The 22550-nt window shown below is 34.8% G+C and overlaps 1 protein-coding gene across 3 annotated transcripts in view; it reads right to left on the bottom strand.

Moving 5' to 3' along the window:
• LRP1B (LDL receptor related protein 1B) overlaps nt 1–22550 on the bottom strand; it is a 2222640-nt gene that overhangs the window by 1820248 nt on the left and 379842 nt on the right. For all 3 annotated transcript variants that reach the window (XM_072613193.1, XM_072613191.1, XM_072613192.1), the window contains exon 2: nt 22289–22411. In XM_072613193.1, the coding sequence (XP_072469294.1) occupies nt 22289–22411 (123 nt within the window). The remainder of the gene's footprint in view (nt 1–22288; nt 22412–22550) is intronic.

The raw sequence follows: 22550 nt of genomic DNA, 5'->3' as shown, positions 1-22550 counted from the left end.
TTAACTGAGTGACCTGGGCAAGTCACTCAGACTCTCTGTTCTTCAATTTTCTTATCTATAATTGAAGTGGTTGTACCATTTCAACACGAAGGATGATTGCTACTCCCAATTTATGATCTGTTTATGTAAAGACTTCCATGGTAGGGTATCCTTATGTAAAAATGTGAGGCAGAAAAATGTGCTGTAAAGAGGCAGCCAGACAAACATAAGGAAGAAGCAAAAGAGAAATGCAAGAGATGAAGAAATGGAAAAGGGCATAAGAATGGACAGAATGAATTAAATTATCAGTGGGAGACCAAGAAACAAGGGGGAATGTTTATAATAAAATTGGAGTGGTTTTCGTATGGGAGGAATAAATAATATTGGATAAAAGCAACAAGATTAGTCTATTTAGTAGGTTCAATGTATAAAAACTGGGAAAAATAAATAGATGAATGGACACAAAGTAAACAAAAAGTACTATGCAAAGTAAAGGAAAGCCATCTATTCTATCCATTTCTGGACATATTTTGGAAGACCAAGGATAAATATAATATCCACCTGTCAAGGATTTACAAATCATAGTGTTTCAAGCTATGCAACCAACAATATGCATAAGACATTATCCCTACCTTTAAATTTTCTAGTAGACTTGAACCTCTGGGAGTCAAGATGGTAGAGTAAACTGTAAGTGCTCTCATCACTCCTTATTGACTTTGAATCACCCAGAGAATAACATCCCAGGAAAAAAAAAACCTGGAAAAGTAGAGCCAGCAGAAGGGGTATAGCAGTCTTCTGGCTCAGGAGGCTAAGGAATTAGAAGGGAAGGGTCCCTCCTACTGTGGCTGAAGGGGACTAGGGCAGTCCCAGAGGCATCCAGCAAGCACCAACTCAGTGGACTCACAGAGATCCTTAAGTGGATGGAGCCAGCAAGGTCCAATGTCAGGACACCAGGCATGCATTGACACAACCAGGGGAATCTATAGAAATAAGCCATTGTCCACCAGTGGTTGTACTCTAGTGCAAGCCTAGGGAGGAAGAGACCTCCAGTGGCCAGACCACTCCCCCCAACATACCTCAGGCTGTAAGCTTCAGTGTAACCCTGGAGAAGCTCAGGAAGACTTCACCTGGTCTTGGCCTTGACACACAATATCTAGCTGCACCTCAGCACCAGGTAAGCTGTAGCATTATATAGCATCTAGCTGACAGAACCAGAGGCCACAGCACAATAAAGCCAATAATGAGACCCATAGCCACAAGCACAAGAAGCGTGGGACAGAGCCCCTGTCCCCCAGAAGCAGATATCCACTTTAAAAGCCGGGAAAAAGGCATTCATATTGAATAAGAAGCAAACTAGAAAAATAAAGACCATAGACTCTCACTGTGGGGAAAAGGAAGAAGAAAATATGAATTCAGAACAGGGCAGTATTGACACTATACCCACATCTGAAACCTCAAAGGATATATGAACTGGTCTGAAGCACAAAAAGCATTCTTGGAGGAGCTCAAGAGGATTTTAAAAGCCAAATGAGAGAGGCAGAAGAAAAACTGATCAATTCTTTTAAAAAAAATCAACGAAGAAAAGAAATCTTTAAAAAATAAAACTGGTCAAATGGATAAGGGAGTACAAAATCTAACTGGAGAAAAAAAAATCCTTGAAAAGTAAAACTGGCCAAATGCACAAGGAGATAGACAAGCCAAATGAAGAAATAAATTTGTTAAAAGTTAGAACTGGGCAAGTAGAATCTAATGAATCTATGAGGCAGCAAGAATCAGTCAAACAAAATCTATAGAATGAAAAAAATAGAAAAAAAATGAAATATCTCATTGGAAAAACAACTGGAGAGGGAAAAAGATCCAGGAGAGAAAATCTAAGAATTATCGGTCTACTGTAAAGCCATGATGAAAAAAAAGAAACTGGACAGTATCTTCCAAGAAATCATCAAGTAAAATTTCCCCAAGGTCCTAGAACCAGAGTGGAAAATAATCATTGACATAACCCACTGATCACCTCTTGAAAGAGATACCAAATTGAAAACTCCAAGGAATGTTATAGCCAAATTTCAAAATTATCAGGTCAAGGAGAAAATATTACAAGCAGCCAGAAAGAAACAATTGAAAGATTTAAGAACCAAAATCAGGATCACATAGGACCTTGCAGCTTCTACATTAAAGCATCAGAGGGACTAGAATATGATATTTTGTAAGGCAAAGGAGCTTGGACTACAAGCAATAAGAAAAGTATTAGTATAATTGATCATATCAACAACAAAATTAACAGAAACCAGGCGATTATCTCAATAGACTCAGAAAAAGCTTTTGACAAAATACAACACCCATTCCTATTAAAAAACACTGGAGAGTTTAAAAATAGGTGAAGGTTTCCTTAAAATGAAAAGCAGCATCTACCTAAAACTATCAGCAAGTATTATATGTAATGGGGATAAGCTAGATGCATTTCCAATAACATCCAGGGTGAAATAAGGATGTTCATTATCACCACCATTATTTAATATGGCACTAGAAATGTTAGCTTTAGCAATAAGAGAAGAAAAAGAAACTGAAGGACTTAGAATAGACAAAGAAGAAACTAAGTTGTCACTCCTTGCAGATGATATGATGATATATGGATGGTATACTTAGAGAATCCTGGAGAATCAAGTAAAAATCTACTTGAAATAATAAACAATATTAGCAAAGTTGCAAGATATAAAATAAATTCATATAAACCATTGGTATTTCTATATATTACTAACAAAGCCCAACAGCAAAATATAGAAAGAGAAATCCCATTTAACGTTCCTGTAGACACTATAAAGTATTTGGGAGCCTACCTGCCAAAACAAACACTGAGAGTATATGAACATAATTACAAAATATTTTTGGCACAAAAAAAGTCAAATCTAAATAACTGGGGGAAAAATCAGTTGCTTGTGGTTAGGCCAAGCTAATGTAATAAAAATGACAATTCTACCTAAATTCATTTGCTTATTCAGTGACAGAGTAATCAAACTGCCAAAAAATATTTTATAGAGCTAGAAAAAAAATCAAAATTCATCTGGAAGAGCAAAAGTTCCAGAATATCAAGAGAATTAATGAAAAGAAATGCTTAGGGAAGGTTAACTAGCCATGCCAGATCTTAAATTATATTATAAAGTAGCTATCATCACAACTACTTGTTACTGGCTACGAAGTAAGTGGGGTAGATCAGTGGAATATGTTAGGTACACAAGACACAAGAGTAAATGATTATAGAAATCTACTAGTTGATAAACCAAGGACCCCAAATTCTGGAATAAGAACTCCCTGTTTGGCAAAAACTGCTGGGAAAACTGGAAAATAGTGTGGCAGAAACTGAGCATAGACTAACGCCTGACACACATCCCAGAATAAAGGTCAAATGGATACATGATCTAGTTCTAAAGTCTGATACCATAAACAATTTAGGAGAGCAAGGGATAATTTATCTATCAAATGTATGAAGAATGGAAGAATTTGTGACCAAACAAGATAGAGAACATTATGAAATGTTAAGTGGATAACTTTAAATATATTCAATTGAAAAGTTTTTGCAAAAACAAGCCAATGCTTCTCAGGAGGGCAGACACTAGGAAATATATATATATATATATATATATATTTACAACTAGTGTCTATGATAAAGGTCTCATTTCTAAATACATAGAAAACTGAGTCAAATTTACAAGAATTCAAGTCATTCCCCAGTTGAAAAATGGTCAAAAGATATGAACAACCAGTTTTCAGAGGAAGAAATTAAAGCTATCTATGGTCATATGAAAAAATACTCTACATCACTATTGATTAGGGAGATACTAATTAAAACAATTATAAGGTTCCACATCACACCTATCAGACTGACTAACATGACAAAACAAGAAAATGATAAATGTTGGAGAAGATATAGGAAAGTTGGAACACTAATTCATTATTGGTGGAGCTGTGAGCTAATCCAACAATTCTGGAGAGCAATTTGGAACTATACCTAAAGGGCTATTACATATACATACCCTTTGACCCAGCAATCCTGCTTCTAGGGGTGTATCCCAAAGAGATCATAAAGATAAGAAAAGAACCCACGAATACAAAAATATTTATAGTAGCTCTTTCTGTGGTGGCCAAGAACTGGAAATCAAGGAGATGCCCATCAATTGGGGAATGGCTGAACACGTTGTGTTATTTGAATGCAATGGAATACTATTGTGCTATAAGAAATGATGAACAGGGTGATTTCAGAAAAACCTGGAAAGACTTATATGAACGGATGACTAATGAAATGAGCAGAACCAGGAGAAGATTATACACAGTAACAGCCACAATATGAGAGGACTGATTTTGATAGACTTAGCCCTTCTCAGTGATGAAGGACTTAAAACATTTCCAAAGGACTCATGATGCAAAAAGCTACCCACATCCAGAGAAAGAACTATGGAGTTTGAATGCAGAAGAAAGCCGACTATTTTCTTTTTTGTTATGTTTCATTGTGTTTTGTTTTGTTTTGTTTTTCTCATGGTTCCTGCCATTCGTTATAATTCTTACATGGAACATGAGTGGTGTGTAAATGTATTTTATGGGAATGTATGCATAGAGACCATATAAGATTGCTTGGCATCTTGGCAAGGGAGGGGGAGGAAGGGGGAGAAAATTTAAAACTTATGGAAGTGAATGTTGAAAACTGAAAACAAATAAATTAATAAATTGGGGGGAAATAAATTGGTAAAAAAATTCCCTTGCAAAGGGCATAATATATGTGTATAAATACTTATAATATTGAGTATTATATGGAAAGATTTTCATCTAGGTGACACAAAATGTTATTGGGGTACAGAGGTTGAAAATATCACTTCTGGCTGAATAGACCATGGAAGACTTTGGGGAATATGACATTTTAAAAAGACCTTGGACTATTATGAATTTGTTTTGCGTGACTACACATGTATAACCTATATCAAACTGTTTGACTTCTCAATATGGAGGTGGGGAGGTGAGGAGGAAAGAAGGGATAGAATTTGGAACTGACAGTTTTAAAAACAAATATTAAAGATTGTTTTTACTTGTAACTGGAGAAGAATTAAGTGCTAAATATATACAAACAAGCAAACAAAAGACTTTTAAGGACAAGGCACAAGAATAACGCATCTGTTGATTTTCTATCCAAAGGCAGTTTTGATAGGGAAGGTCAGGAATGAAAATGATAACATCAGGCTGTTTTATCTTTATTGGAGTCTAGTACCACTAGTCCATCCATTTCCATCAGTATTTCTATTATAAAAAAGTTTAGATGTTGGTTAACAGCAAAGCCACAAAATATATTACATTGGGCAAAAGTCTTGACAAGATCTTGGTTTATATTGCAATTAGAATTTACATATATTTCCTGAGATTGATTTGGTAACTTTTTAGGTCATTAGAGACCAAAAAAATTTAATAAATCTGAAATGTTGGCTTGTCCCCCTTTATTTTGTGTATTTGAATGTAAGACAGCTAGAGAATTGCTCAATATTTGGCAAAAAATTAATCCATAATGTGATTTTGACATAAAGTCTTGTATTTCGAGGATCTCATTTGTACTTCAAGGATCTCATGCAGTATGTAAATTTCTTCTTAGAAAAGTCATTACTGAAGTTACTACTCTTCTGAACTCATTCCTCACCACTGCTTACTCTGTCTACGTGAATATTTACTTGGATAGTCTGGTTTCCATTATATTTAAATTTACTAGCATTTAGAGTTTTCATGTACTCCTGTCTATGCTTTTCTTAATATGGTAAAGAAGCAATACTGAGTGACCAGAAAAGGCATGAGTTCATTTTGAATAGTCTAATATTTTGTTTTCTTTCTCTAACGAAGGTATGATCATTAATTAATCCCCTTTGTTTTGTCACAATCATAGCACAAAGAGAATAGAAGAATATCAATAGGCAAGAGGCAGGTAAATGATGCAATGGATAGAGAACTGAGCTTGGAGTCAAGAAGAGTCAAGTTTAAATTTGGCCTCAAATACTTATTAGCTATGCGACTCTGAGTAAGTCACTTAAAGTCTATTTGTTTCAGTTTCCTCAACTATAAAAGGAGTAAAATAACAGCACCAACCTCACACCTTCAGTTCATATACAGTTTGCTCAACTACAAAATGGGGATAATAATAGCATTTATCTGTTATGAAGATTAAATGAGATAAATTTGTAAAATACTTTCCACAGTGCCTTGAATGCAGTAGGTACTATATAAATGCTCATTACCCTCCATCCCCTAAGATACAACATAGAGAACTCAGAATATAAGCATGAAGCAGTTTTGAAGCAAAATGTAGCACAAAGATTATTGTATTTTTGCTTATCACCAGAAAATATGTTTATGTTTGTTATGTTTGTTTGTTTTTGTTTTGTTTTAATGGCTAAATTTCTTCGTAGGCTAATATAAGATTTCCAGATTAAGCTCGAAGCAGGACCTGTACCAAAGTAGTCATCAAAAAATCCTTGCTAATGGAGTACTATTGTGCCATAAGAAATGATGAACAAGAAGACTTCAGAGAGGCCTGGAAGGACTTATATGACCTGATGCTGAGTGAAAGGAGCAGAACCAGGAGAACTTTATGCACAGCAACAACCACAGTGTGTGAGAGTTTTTTCTAGTAGACTTAGATTTTTGTAATAACACAAGAACTTCTGAAAAAAAAAAAACAATCCCAATGGTGGACCTCAAGGCAAAATGCCTTCCACACTCAGAGAGAGAAATATGGAAGTCACTCACATAATGTAGCAGATCATGTTTGTGTATGTGTATCTGTTTGTGTATCATGTTCTGATTTGTTATACGGATTCTTTCATTTATCTTAGTCTGACTACATAGCATGACGATAGTGAAAATATACTCAATAGGAAAGTATATGTAGAATCTATACAGAATTGTATGCAGTCGTGGGGAGGGAGGGAGGTAGTGGGGGGTGGGTGGGGAGGGATAAAATCGCAATTGTATGGCAGTGATTGTTAAACATTAAAAAAAATAAAAAAATTAATAAAAAAAAAAAAAAATCCTTGCACCTGGGCTTGACATATGGTCAATAAGCATAATTTCAGGGCCAATTGTGACCAAAACCAAGCTCTTTCTTCCCACCGTAACTTGAGGCTCTAAATACTTCCTAAACTAGCCTTGGAACAGTGCTCCTTACCTTTTTTTATTTTTTTATGTCATGAATCCATTTGGTAGCCATAGCGATGCCTATAGATTTTTTCCTAAGAACTATATTTTTAAATATTGCAAATTTAAAGACACAGGAATATGAAGGAAATGAAATATTGTTATCATAGTTATCAAAATGTATTTTAAAACAAGTTCATTGATCCAAGGTTAAGAAACCCTGACCTAGAATTTTGAGACTTTCTGCCATTTGAAAAGATCTATTTTCTATTCGATGCTAAATTACCAATATAAGTGAGAGTTTCCTAGAAACATACTCTACAAAATAAAGTTTATCAATTCTTACAGATGTGAAGCCTTAGTTTCCTCATGTCTAAAATCAGTAAAGCAACATCTAAAGTACATAGAGGTGTCAAAATTGGGACCACTAGCTGCCTGCAGCTGGCAAAACTCCCAAGTCGTCTAGAACCAGATTAAAATGTTATTGGAAAATGTTTAACAAAAAACATACAACATTGTGTAGGTGTTACTTTGTGGTTTTCTAAATTAATATATGGCCTGTAGGGATCCGTTTCTAGCTGAATTCAACACCACTGCTTCTAGGACTGCTACGAGGTTTAAATGCGATATGCAAACCACTTCACAATCACCATCACAGTAAGGTAACAGAAGATTTATAGAGGACCTGGGCAACCTATCTTGGATGGAAATCTGACATTTGCCCATTGAATAACCTGACTTTATTTTGGACTTGTCTGTCTGTGAAAGTGCCTGAATTATTCCACAGATACTCTGCCCTATGGCTTAACATTAAAGGACTCTGCTTGACTTATTTTTTTTGGCTGCTGCAGAGCAAAAGGCAGGCTTTTAAAAATGAAGCATAAAATGCTTTCTTAACCTCAATTCTAATCTGAACCTAGTTATTCTTTGGTTCTTCATCTTGTTACTTAAGATGACATGTAGAAAAGTTCTTCTGGGAAAACTGGTCCATCACTGTTCCATTCAGCTGAAAATCTGACAGCTGTTGCCCATAACACTGATGACTACAAGCCAGCATGTCTCTTTACCACAACTTCCATTTACATTTTCATACGAGTGAGATTCAAATTTTTCCCCTTTCCTTGTAGCAAACGGCAGTGTTTTACATTAAGACTGACTGCAGTAGGATTTTCACTGCTAAATGTTCAACATTCTTCAGGGCCCACTTTATGATTTGTTAATTCCCCCCTTTTAATTGTTCCTTGAATGAACCAAAGATATGAATTTTCAAAAGGTTTAATGTCAGTAACAGGAAAGGCAAGATTGGAATGTGAAATTTCACACAGTAACTCCTGTCTAACTGATGTTCTTTCCTTATTTATATGAACAACACAAATCACAGAGATATGGTGTAAAATTCTCAAGATATTCTGCATAATATTATGTGAAACATAACCCGTATTGATCAAGTCATGCAGAAGGCAAACTGATTGAAGCAAAATATTTTTCCACATACTAAAATGAAACTATTTTCACTCATTTTAGGGTGAGTTCTTAAATTGGCAAGATTTTTATAAATATGTTATATACACATACTATAGTAGTGACTCATACTTTTATGGAATTTGAGAGTTTGGAAAGAACTTAACCTACACGAACTTGTATGAGCCTGTACAAGCATTGTAGGTTCATTTTTTAAGATGAAGAAACTGAGGAAATTAGAAACTAAGATACTTGGTCTATGGTCACAGAGGTGAAATTTAAACCCAATTCCTTTCTGACTGGAAATCTGACACTTTTCCAGGGTCTTTCTGAATCATATTTTGGAATGATGGATAGAATGTGAGACAGAGTCAGGAAAACCTGGATTCTCAAGGTCATGGTTTAACATCTCTGAGCTTCAGATTCTTTGTAGGAAAAGAATGAGGATGATATTCCTATAATATCTATATTACAGGATTGTTGTGAGGTTCATATTAAGTAATAAAAACAAACTACGTACAAATACAAAAGCAGTAGAAAATATCATATTTTGTTATCTCATGAAATAAACCAAGCACAAAGTATACAGATAATATAACTGTGTGGATAAATATATGCTAACAGATACACATATACATGTTTATGTCAATATAGGTCTGCTTTGTATAATATATAATTATCTTAAAGAATCAACTGAAGAACATGTCTATAGACATAAACATTTGTACACTTATTTTAATACTGACTTTCAGTATTCTCATCTGTAAGATGAAGAGGTAGACTCAATACCATCTACTGTCCTTTCCGGCTCTATAGATTTGATATTATTATCCGTTTTGGACTGCTGTCGCTTGCAACTCATCCCTATCCTCTTTATATATATATATATATACATATATATGTATATGTATATATGTATATATATATTTTTTTATCCAAAACTCCTCCATACACTTTAAGGGACTTCATTTTGTTTATTTGATGCTCCAGAAATGCCATATCAACACTCAGATGGTCAACTTATACTCTCTGATACTTAATAAAAGCTTACCACATCTTTTTTTCTGTTTATACATTGTCTTAATTGTGTCTTTTCTGCATTATGTTTATATGATCCTCTATGAATATGCTGTTCTTGTGACTAATGGGGTCATGGAAGTGACTGTGGTATCTTCAAGGCTATGTTCAGGTCATGTTTACAGGGAACTGGAAAGATTGATTTATGGACTCAGTGATATCTGAGTTCAAAACCTGAATCTATGACTCAAAGCCTTGGTCATCTAAGGATCTATCAGATTAAGACTAGAAGAATTTGTCACATGGAAGAGTTGTGGTTATATATAAATGAAGAGGGCAGTAAGAGTGTGTGTTTATATATACTAAGTTTTAAACTTTATATAAATATACAAATGTATATGTGTACATAATACATACACAAATATACAAGTATGCATATGTATGTATATATACATATATGCATATATGGCCAACACACATGAGTATGTGGTATGTGTATGTATCAATGTGTGTATACACACACACACACATATCCCGAATGATTAATGGATGTAAAGCACATTGAAAAACTTAAAGTTCTGTGTAAATGCTCAGCCACTAGACTGGTAATGACTGCATTCCCTGCACATTCCATTGAACTTTTTCTGTGTCTCATCAATGTTTATAAAGCAATACAGGAGAGTGCTAGTAAATGTTTAACAACTGGACTTTCTGGAAAAAATAAAGTATACACACATTTTTAAGTTTAATTTGCAGTACTAATAAGATCTTAAGTGTAGAAAATCAATAAAACAATAAATCAAGCCTTGATTTATAGGGTTTGATAATTTTTGAGGAACAAATTTAACAATGGGCTGATGCAAACTGGTGAGAGCTGACACTGGTGAACCTCGCAGAGAACCTAAATAGAACTTTGAAGGAATATAAGGAAACTGAGAAGCAGAGAACATGGGGAGAGGGAGTATAACCCAGAAAGCTAAATGGCTTGTCTAAGGGTCTTGGGATGGTAAATGAAATACTGTTCGGGAAATGCAGGAAGTTCAGTTTGTCTGGAAGGTAGCAATTGTGGAAGGGAACATTGTAAAATACAGTTGAATAGATTGTGAAACATATTAAATGATATGCCAAAAAAATTGTATTTGATCATATTGTTTATGTAAAACCAGTGAAAGTTTGTTTGTTTGAAATAATGGTAAGATACATTCCTTTAGTCAAAATATATCGACAGGTTTGTGAACTATAGAATGATGAAAGGACAGGCTGGAAAGTAAGAAGACTATTTAGAAGACTGTTGTAGTATAGCCAAGAGGAAACAGAGGACTGACCTAACATGGTCACTGTTTGTAGAAAAGGGAGTGAATGTAAGGGAAGTTATAGAATCAATAAGCCTTGGAAACTGATTGGGGTGAGGAAGATGGAAAGATGATTTTTATAACATGAACTTGTTTGATTAGGAATAGGAAGTATTCTCAGCAAAAAGAATTAGGGTGAAAAAGAGTGGCAGATTTGGAGAATATAAGAAAATGTGGTTACTTTTGGACATTAAGAGTTTTGAGATGGTTGTGGGACATCCAAGAAGAAAAAGAGAGTTGTATGTCAAAAAATACAAGACACGGATTGTGGAAAGAGATATATATGCATAGAAGTGAAATTTGAGCCCTTAGAAGCTGATGAGATCTCCAGAGACAGCTGCAGATAAAAGTTCCAAGAACAAATCACTGGTGTGTGTGTGTGTGTGTGTGTGTGTGTGTGTGTGTGTGTAAGTGCATGAGTGCGTGTTTAGGAGAGGTTTATTACCCTGAAGGATGCAGAATACAGATCTAGAAAAAAAACAAACCAAAAAACCAAAACAAAACTGAGTAGAAGTATTAAAGAAATGCGGTGTCAGAAAAAGGAAGAAAGGATAGAATGCCCAGGAATTTGGTAAAAAGGACCAAAAGCTGCAAAAACAGTCAGAGAGAGGGGGAACTGAGAAAAGGCCAACAGATTTAGCCATTACAAGATTATTGGCAAGCTATGAGAGAACAGTTTCAGTAGAACACTGGGTTCAGAAGGCAGCTTGCAAGGGATTGAGAAGTGAGTAGGTGGTATATAAATTGAATTTTTAAAAAATTAAATTTCATTTTAAATGCACCAGGAAAGCTATCTATTTAAAGAAGTGCTGAAGTGATTTTTTTTTGTACAGCAGAACTTCATTTTATAATGTAAATAATCTATAGACAACTCTTTAGTTGTCTATAGTGTAAATTTCTATGTATAACTTTGTGAGTATAAGGGTGAGAGAGAAGGTATTTTAATAACTATCAATCAGATTATCTGTAAGTGTGCCTGCATATATATATTATATAATATATTATCATCTCTAATTAGGTTAACTGTGTGTACATATATATATGCACACATACCTGTTTATGCATTATATATGTATGCGTATATATACACATATATGTACACATATATATGTATATGAGAGAGAGAGAGGGAAGGAAAGAGAGAAAGGGAGGGACAGGTAAAAGAGGGAGGGAGGGAGGGAGAACATCCAAGAGGAATCAGAAATAAATAAAATGTTATCTATACAGATATATTGATATGTAGAAGGAACTTAAGGAATAGGTTTTATATTATATCTTCTCCACAGTACCTAGCATAGAACTCTTATAGTAGATACTCAATAAACATTTTTAAGGCCTTATGATCTGGTTTTCTTAAATAAAGTTAGCTTCTGCATATTATAAATCAAATGTCAAAAGAGGAATTTGGTTCTCTCTGCTCAATTATGATTGCACAAGGAAATAGAAGTTGTCATTTCATTCATTCATTCATTCATTCATTCCCAAAAGTTATTAAATGCCTAATGTGCACACTATACTATGTGTTGAAAACACATACACAACAAATGGAAAGCCTAGAAAAGATTGTGGGGAGAGAATTCATTATTTTGAAATCTACCACAACTAACACCTGTAGTGCCTTTTAAAAAGAGATAAGTGCCTGCAAAATGACACTCATTATTATCACTTTTGTCTAATGCAACTTTTTCCCCCAGTTGGACTCAGAAATAATTAAAATACGGGGATGAGTTTTATATTAATGAGTACGTTATGGCTGCTAAGCATTATCTTATTTTCCCTACAGCATAGTGCTAATGAGGTCAAGTTCCACAATTTGCTTCCTTCTCTGGGCCAGTTAGCTTAATACAAAGAAAAACTGGCTTTACAGTAACAGACCAACTCCACTCATAAGCCTAGGAGATGAGTATCACCAATCTCCAATCAGGATTGAATGAGGAAGTACATCTGGACTAGGATAACCCAACCCACAAAAGAGGGAAAAACAGCAATTGTGAAACTCTCATGCTCTTTATTTGAATAAGCAATGGGATTCTTGTCTACATAGAAATAGAAGTATCTATACTTCTATTTTTACTATATTTCTATATATACACAATTGGTTTTATTTTTTAACATTTTAAGTTCTCAAAATGTTGAAGAATTTATTATAGGCATCTAATAAAAAGACCTACACTGTAATTCAATCAATTGATAATTTATTGTGTTTCTTCTATTTTGCTCTGCAAGGTAAAAATAGAATATTTCTTTAAAATTTGGGATATATTTTTATGAGCAAAGAACGACCTTTTAAATTACTGCATTGAAATTAGAGCTCTATGGAAATATGCCATAGTGAGAAGAATTGAAAGATTTGATTCCTGAGAATCGATCTCAGCTTTGTTGCTAATTGGCTATAAAACCTCAGGAAAATTACCTAAATTTTGTGTACCTCGGTTACTGAGAAATGGAGGATTACATGAAATAGCCAGTTTTTCAAATTATTGTACCAATCAAATGAAATGAAAGGTTTTTTCTTCCTTTGGTTTTAAGTATAAAGCACCATTCATTTACAAAATATTATCATTTTCCTTACTCATGAAGAGTTAACATTGACTGTAGTCTTATTTCATGTTGGATCCCTGAGACAAGAATTGCTCAGGTGTGAATGCAATTCCCTCATTATATTGGGGATCATAATGGCTTTGGCATGCAGCTCACAGTCAGAAGGATTAGATAGTTTGCTTAACTCCTGACCAAATATGAACACATTAGCCAATTAACTGAATGACAGAACAAGGTATATGTGGATCTATCTTGACAGGTCTGGCTCATGTGACTATTTTACAGAATCTGTTTTACCAGCTTTCTTCATTAGAGCATGAAAATAGGCACTCCTAATTTCTTCTTTTTGCTGTCTCCTGCAGTAAAATGGTATAGTAGGAACTCAATCAATCAGCAAGCATTTATAAAGAGGCAATGTGTGCCAAGTACTGTGCTAAGTGCGGAAGATACAAAGTTAAAAGCAAAACCACCTTTAAGAAGGTGAAAATATAAAAGTAGGATAGCGAGACTATATGTATATACATATACACACACATCTACCCACAGACACACAAACACACATTCCCCACATGGAGGAAAACTTGAAGGGACACAGATGGGCAAAACGTAGGAAATGATTCCTGAGCTGAATCTTGAAAGAAATCAGATTCTTAGAGCAGACAGGAGAAGGAAGGACATTCCAGACTGGGAGGATAAGTAGTGAGTGCAAAGGAATTCATGGAAGAAATGAATGGTTATTCATGAAGAAAAACAAGATGACCAGTTTTGCTAGACCAGACAATACATGCGTGGAAGGAGCAATAGGAAATGGGATGAAAAGAAGGGTGGAATCAGGTTGTGAAGAGTTTTAAATGCCAAATGTAAAAATTTTTATTCTGATAGTAATAAGGAGGCACCACATTTTACTGGGGGTAAGAGAGAACTGATATCATCAAAAATATTGGCAAAAAAATATATGAATGGATGAGTAAGTGAATCAATGACAAGTAAATAAACGGGTATTCTAAAACCTGAGCTGTGGATACAAGTCCTTGGCAACCCTCCAGGATGCCTCATTTTACCAGGATAAGTATTATTTTCCTCACCCATTTGAACTAGTTTTCATTTAAAGACATTTTTATGCAATCCTGTGTGACAATCTTTTAAGTGAAGTCCATTTTATTCCTCAAGCTGAACATGCCCTTAAAAGTGGAGGCAATGCTATTTAGCAAAGGCATACCACATTTAAGTTTTATATTTCTCCCCTGAAAATTCTATGACTATAAGCTCCCATTATCTTGGGGTGGTCTTTGCTCTCAGGAAAAATAGACTACAGCATTCTTTATTGCAACATTTGGCAAAATTTGTCATTAGGCAGGCACTTCTGAGTACGAAATTCAAATGTAAATTTTATAGACTCACTATAAAGAGTAAAATACCCCCTGGGAAGAAATGTTCTCACCCATGAAAGGTAAAAAGCCTTTGTGTCCAACCCCAAATGTTAGATAAGTTATGGATAGGCTGATTAAAGGATTTTCTCTCACATAGTCCACAACTCCGTCCCTACAGAGCCATTCCAACAATATTTGTTTACTATTCATAATCTCCTAAACTGATGAGGCTCCAGAAGGTTTTATGAGAACTGTTTGCAAATGCATGGGGTGTCATCATTCCTGGACACCCCCCACTTCCAGATGAAAGTGATCTCTCTCCTCATTTTTTTCCCACAGCATTCTGGACTCTTCACTTTCTACCTTGTATCATACTTGTTTGTATAGATACTATACCTCTCTCCCTAAGCAGCTCCAAGTTATCTGAGGACAGACACTATATCATCTGACCTCTTTGTATCCCCAGAATCTAGCACACTGTCTGGGATAGGACTATGAATCATAAGATCATAGTGTTAGAGTTCAGAGTTCTCCTTATTTCAGAAATGGAAAAACTGAGGGCCAAAAAAGTCAAGTGACTTGACTAAAAGTGCACAAGCACCATATGGTAGAGCCAGAAGTTTGAACTCAGATCCCTAAATCAAAATTTAGCACTCCCAAGTTCAATGTTTTTCTTGTACCCTTTCATACTCAGAATAGGTGATTAATGAAGGTTGAAATGACTTGTATCAGCTCACTTTGTTTTCCTTCATTTTTTCCTCTTACCTCTCCAACTGATATTCCCATTGCCACATGGATTGGAGGGCACAGACTTTTTTTTTTCAATTTTCTGATCAATGAGTTATCTTGGACTCAGGGCACAGAGCAAAAACTAGGTGATGAGACAAGATGATGGGAGTTCCTACTTGATAGTTTCATTACCCATCCTCCCCTCCCTATGGACACATTTGCAATATATCAAACTCTCTTCCACTAGGTAGAATAGTGGATAAAGTCCTGGGTCTAAAGTCAGGAAGACTCAACTTCCTGAGTTCAAATCTGACTCTGTAACCATGGGCAAGTCCCTTAACCCTGTTTGCCTCAGTTTCCTCAGCTGTAAAATGAGCTGGAAAAGGAAATGGGAAACTACTCCAATATCTCTGCCAAGAAAACCCTAAATGGGGTCACAAAGAGTCAGACATTACTGAAAACAACCAAGCAACAAGAACAACCACAAACTTTATTCGCCATTGCTTTGCATTGACTTCTTTGCAACAAAAGCAGATTTTCATTGGCTTGCTGGCATACTGTAGGAAAAGGTTGACTAGGGACTCATACCCTCACTCCAGGCCAGCAAAATGAACCAAGGCTAGGAATTCCAATTTGGTCCAGAATTATAATTTTGACCATCATAGTCTCTTACACTTTGTTCTGGCCTTCCAACAGATTCACAGATGAGTGAAGATTTTGATGAAAGGAAGGGTGAATATTGATGTCTTCTAGTTGCAAAAGGAAAGAGAATCAAAATACAATTCAGAATAAAGTAAAATGAGTGGCAATACATATGACCCATACTTGTGTGTTATGTGTTATCTATCAGATCACATTGTTTAGCTAACAACAATGTGGAATTATTTCTCTCCAAGTTGTTGATTTTGGTGACACCCCCCATCTATCTAAAGCACTATATATCAATCCATTTTTTTGTTCCTATAGTATGCCTTCAGTGATCCAAATTTTACTTTGTTTTTATGGACTCTGTTTGCAAATAACATTCCACTATTTGGTCTCTAGGTAAGAAAGAGAAATTGTAAAGGCTATATGAAAATGCTTCCCACTTCAAAAAATTCTGTGTACATGAGATCATAATCATCCTATTAGCTAGCTAAAATTTAAAATACCTGAAGAATGGAAATTCAGGGCATTTTATACAAATTCACATATTTTATTTTTAGAAAACACTTCATAAATGCCTATTTATAAGCATTTTCTTTATTTAAAAAAGAAAACTAATACCTCCATTAGTATAATTCATAGTGGCCCTGAATAATCAGGTCACTTGTTCAGATTCCATTCTTCTGAAAGGATTGATTGTTCTCAGTTTCAGAGTAAGAGTAAAACAATCCTATTTAGATTGGTGTTTCAAGTTTGTTATTTGATTTTAGGAATGAAAATAGTGCTTCCTTATTGGTAAAGTTATATGAATTAAAAACTGGTTTTACACCCAATGGAAAGGAGTACATGCTGAAAGAAATTCAAGGTCCAAGTGATAAATTCTCTTTCTCTGTCTCTGTCTCTGTCTGTCTCTCTGTCTCTCTCTTTCTCTTTCTCTGTGTGTGTGTTTGTGGGTAAATGTTTTAACCACATACACACACAAACACAGAGGTTTTATGCACCAATAGAGTAATTTCAGGTGGTATGAGGAAATAGACTCCCCACCATAATATTTTTAAAATATTTCTCCCATTAGCTCTGGCAGCACCTTACCTAAAATATATACCCTATTCATAATTTAATTATGCATAGCTTGAACGTTGTCTTCCTTTTTGTCATCAAGGATAGCCTTTTGTTTTTTTGAGTATCCCCAACACTAAACACAGTGCCTAGAGTATAGTAGGCATACTATAATAAATGCATGCTATCTGATTGTCTGACAAAGAGATATGGAAGGACCCTCTCCCTACTCTTTTTCAGAGATGGTGGAGGAGTCCATGGGTTTGGAACATAGCATATCAAATTTTTTTGTATCATTAATTGATTTTGCTGAATTATCTTGTTTTTTAACAGTATTTTTATATGGGATGATTCACAGGAAGGGAAATAGGGAAGCATTCAAGGGGAAATTTAGTAAATGAGCAACAAAAGATCAATAAATATTTATTTTAATATATACCTACATATGCATATATATACATGTATGTCTATGCATAGACATACATACATACAAATATACATACACACATGCAGGCATATCTATGCCTACATACGTATATATGTATATATACATAAATATGTGTATCTCACCAGATTGTACATTTTCCCAATGACTTTCTAAGATAGATTAACTTTGTTATGCTCTTGGAGAGACCTTTCATCTATTTTAATTATTCAGTCCTCTGGAAACAATTACAATCTGTGCCTGAAGAATTACTGGATCACTGGATCACTTCTGGGGGACAGGACATGCAGCAGGGAAGAAATGTCTACTGCCTTAAAGAATTCAAATGAAAAACAAAACAAAGCACCTTGTGTATCGTAAGAAATGACATCCTGGAAATACATTTGGCCTATCACAGATTTAAATTCTAGCATATATTTACCAGGAATGCAACTCTCATCTGTATAATGGGAAGATATCTAAATGAATATTTCATCAAGACTTGATTTCATTGATGGAGTGAACAATCTCCCTCTGCCAATGTCAAAGTTCAGCAATTCCTTTACATATTATAGTTTCAGACAACTGCCTAAAACACTGAGAGAGCCAGCCAGAATATGAGGCAAGGCTAGGACATAGTCTAAGACCATCTTTCTCCTCACCATGTGACCTTGCCTAAAAATAACTCACAAAATGCTAAACGGGCATTATATTCTTAGATCATTACAAGAGCCTTATAATGGCTAAGTAGGACAAGCCTTATTATTTTTCTATTTCCCAGATAAAGGTAGTAAGGTTCAGAGAAGTAAGGTGGGACTTGTCCAGAACCACACCTTATGTGTTACTTAAAGAGACAGGACCTAAACTTAGTTTGCTGAATCCAGTACTCTTAAATATCACATGGATTCCCAATCTTACAGTATTGTAGTAAGAAGCATTAGGCAAACCTTCAAATGTCATTCTTTGAGGGTATTAATACTATTATATTCAATTAACCTAATTTGCAGAAGGTAATTGACCACATGTAGTCAGCCAGATATTAAAGTAACAGTTAAATTCTGAGAATTAAAGGTGGCAAAGCTAACTCCCAGGAAAACTTATCTGAGAAAGAAAGATTGCAAGTCTTCATTCTACAAAGCTACCCAGAAATATTTAAAAGTTGAACTTGTATTTCACTTATTTTTTGGCTTATCAAAATCTTGCCTACACTAAACTGCCATAACATGACTAAAAACTTTTGGGGGAAAGGGGATGCCATTTTCCTTATATTCTGTGGTCCACATCTCATAACAACTCATATTGTCTCTCACCCTTTCAACTCTCCAAAAAAACCTAAACTAAAGTTAAATTGATATTTAGATATAAGAATTTCCATTGAAAATATAAGGCTGATTCATTCCATTAATCAGTACAATTCCAAGCAATCAGTGTTATTTTATCCTCTTATAAATAATCATAGAACACATTTATCTATCTACTCCATCACTGCCTTGGTCATCACTAATACTATGACAAATCAAATGCTCCCTTTCAGGAGTGAACATAAACATTCCTGTCAAAAGCCTAAACACATAGGGGGAGTAGAACGAAATTACATTCTCAGATTCTTTCATATCTGAAATCTGAGTTTATTTCTAGGACTTTGCTTCTGCCTTTCTCTTTCATCCATTTTAAAAGTTTTAATACCTTGTCATATATAAAGACAATCTCCTCCATTATCTTCTTAATATTTATTAATGTTTGATTACGAGCTTTCCTTTCATGGTATTCACAATATCCTAATTACTTATTTTATTACATTTGTTTATGACTAAAGGCTAAATGAATGCAAGGGGAAATGTATCCTCTTCATCAGTAATTTTCCCTTGATGTGTTGTAGAAATAACAGTTAAGACTGAAGAGCAAATATGAGACCACTTCAGCTCCCACACTGGTCATGACATAAAGATTTTTAGTAAAGAATATTCTAGGTGACTTATTTTTAGCTCTTTTTCTTCCCTCTTTGTTGGAATGAATCCTTTTATAGTTATAGAATTATGTAGTTATTTTATATGGAGCATTGCTATTGACTGGCTGCATAGATCTATAAAATAACACATCATGAAATCCTATAATTAGAAAAATGCTAATTGGGAACATCTGGATTGATGATGTTAAATCTGGATATGTTTTTTGCTTTTTCAGAGATGTTTTTACATTTCAGACTACATTTGAGGTTAGACCATTATCGAGATTATTTCTGTATGATGGTGGTAAAAATGATACCATAATGGTCCCATCATTTGTTGATTTTGTTTATATTCACGAGGAGAAGAGGGGGTATTTATAATTCCTTATTACTGGTCCATGATTGTGTCATTATAATTTGAATGCCATCTTTAAAAAGACTCAGGACTTTTCATGTTATGTAATGGAATAGTACACCTAAGAAGCCATAAAAGTACAAAATATCACTTTTGCTGGTGGCATATTTCAATACAAAGGACTTGAAAACTACTTACAATTTTTAAACCTTTTCTTCAATGACATATTTCAATCACTTTAAGGTTTTCAAAGCATTTTTATGCACTATCCCTTTTGATCCTTATCAAAATAAAACAAAACAAATCTGGTGAGATATGTGCTAATGTTTCTTTATCGTCTAGGTCAGAAAACTGGGGCTCATATATACCCACAGGCTTGCCCAGAATTACAAAGACAGTACAGAGCTATTTTGAAAAAATCTTAGAAAAAGTGGATGTGGATTGGATGGAACATATTAGTTTGTGGTCAGATAGCATCACTTACTCCAGTCACTGGTAATGGAATTCTCTAAAAAGGCTGCTTTTAGATTTAGCCTCACCCTTACTCTTGTAGTCTAGCCATCCCATCCAAGAAAAGAAGTCCATTTGCCTATAAACAGACTCAAGATTGAATTGTCTCTGAAAGAAAGGTGAAACCTTCAAATTAGTATTCTCAATCCAAATGCTCTCAAATAGTATTTTTCTATAGAAACTTGGCCAGCCTCCAAAAAGGGAGCCCATTTTACTATTTACAAAGAAGGGAAATAAATTGCTGTACTGCATGCATAGACTCACAACATGAGGAAAGATGGTACTAGTTAAATCAAGAGGAACTCAGCCTATGGAGAAGAGCAAATCTGTACGGAACTTGTTTGAAATATAAAGACCCAGAGCCACAAATCTAAGAAAAACCTTGCAGTTATGGAAAGTTGGACCATGTGATTAATCAGTATGCCTTTGAAATCCTCTCTGGCTTATTATAAGCACACCTGCCTAAGTCCATCTCGAAAGGGTGAGGCTACAGTTTCATTAATTAGTTACAGTTACCATGTAGAGATTGATGTTTATATTCTTACCGTTCTCCTCCTGAACTTGAAGACCTTAGAAAAAATTATTGTGTGTCCTTACTGAGTTAGACCTAGAGGAAGCATCTGGCTGCTATCATGTGATTTTTGAGGGATGATAGGCTCTGACTGTGGGTGTGGAAGGGGTCATACACCTATCTTCATGACTTCTGCTGAGAAACAGGGTTAAACAATTCTTATTAAGAAAAGTACTTCTACATGATTCCCAACAACGTTATATTTCAAATCAAGAATATCTCCCAAGTGTTCTTCATGAGTGAAAAGTGTCATTAAAGCATAATTCTGAATGTCAAGAGGATTGCAGTATTTCAGCACAAGACCTAATGGTTCTAAACAATATTCAATACCACACATTTCTGCTGCAATTAATGAATATAGAGAGGCCCCCAAGCTTTGATACGAATGATATTAATAACATTAATAATGCTAGGAGTAATAATATCTCTTTAGATTCTTGATAAATCACTGTCATGTTCCTATTTCACAGGCCTAAAATAAACTATTTTCAGTTATTTGTACAAAGTCTCCTAAGATAAAAAGAACACCCTAAAGGAAGAATTGAAGGTCTAATTTCTAAAGGTTATTCAATCCCTGGGAGCATGATCTCTAACTACCCCATCCTAAGGAGTAAAAATAATCATATGCCTTTTAGGTTATTGTAGAGATAGCCTGGACATAGACTATTACTTTATTTTCCCCACAACAGTGAAAAGGAGACATCTAGAATTAATGACAGACATTAATGGATGGGAATACTGATAACAAATCAGCCTCCAAGAGTGCTATTCTTTTGCTTACATCTCTAAATCAAAAAGGAAACGAGAAGGTATGTAATTGTTAAACAAGCAATATTTAGGCCTACTGCCTATTTCCCATAATGTTTTCCTTGCTACTTTTCTTATCAAGGTTGCCTTGTCATAGAGGCAATTTTTTCCAACAAAAATAATTTTGTTTCATTAAAAACACTGTGTTTATATGTTACTATCTTATTTTCAAGGGTTAATCATTACTAAAAATAATTAATTCTCCATTGACAATACTCACTATGAAAGAAATTCAAGCACCTTTTTAGGATTCATAGAGAAGAATGCATACAGTCCACCACAAGAGCTGTGCTCAAAAATAACTGCATTTCAGTTTTACATATAATGGAAAATCAAAATGTCATGAGAACCTTTCTACTTACAGGTGTCTAAAGATTCATCCGAATCGTCAGGGCAGTCAGGGTCCCCGTCACATAGCCAGCTCTGGGATACACAAGTCACATGATCATGGCAAAGAAATTCACCAGGATCACACAACTGTGGATCTGAAAATGAAAATGTTTTAAAATAAAATATGAATGGTCTGAACATATGACCACAAAACAGCACAAAGATGAAATGTGAAAAAGCAATACATAAAGGGGATATGAATATGAAATATATTCCCTAGGCAAAGCTCAAACA

Source organism: Notamacropus eugenii, chromosome 5 (genome assembly GCF_028372415.1).
Source record: "Notamacropus eugenii isolate mMacEug1 chromosome 5, mMacEug1.pri_v2, whole genome shotgun sequence".
Classification (NCBI taxonomy): domain Eukaryota; kingdom Metazoa; phylum Chordata; class Mammalia; order Diprotodontia; family Macropodidae; genus Notamacropus; species Notamacropus eugenii.
The sequence above is the reverse complement of the archived record's forward strand: the minus strand, read 5'-3'. Positions and strand labels throughout refer to the sequence as shown.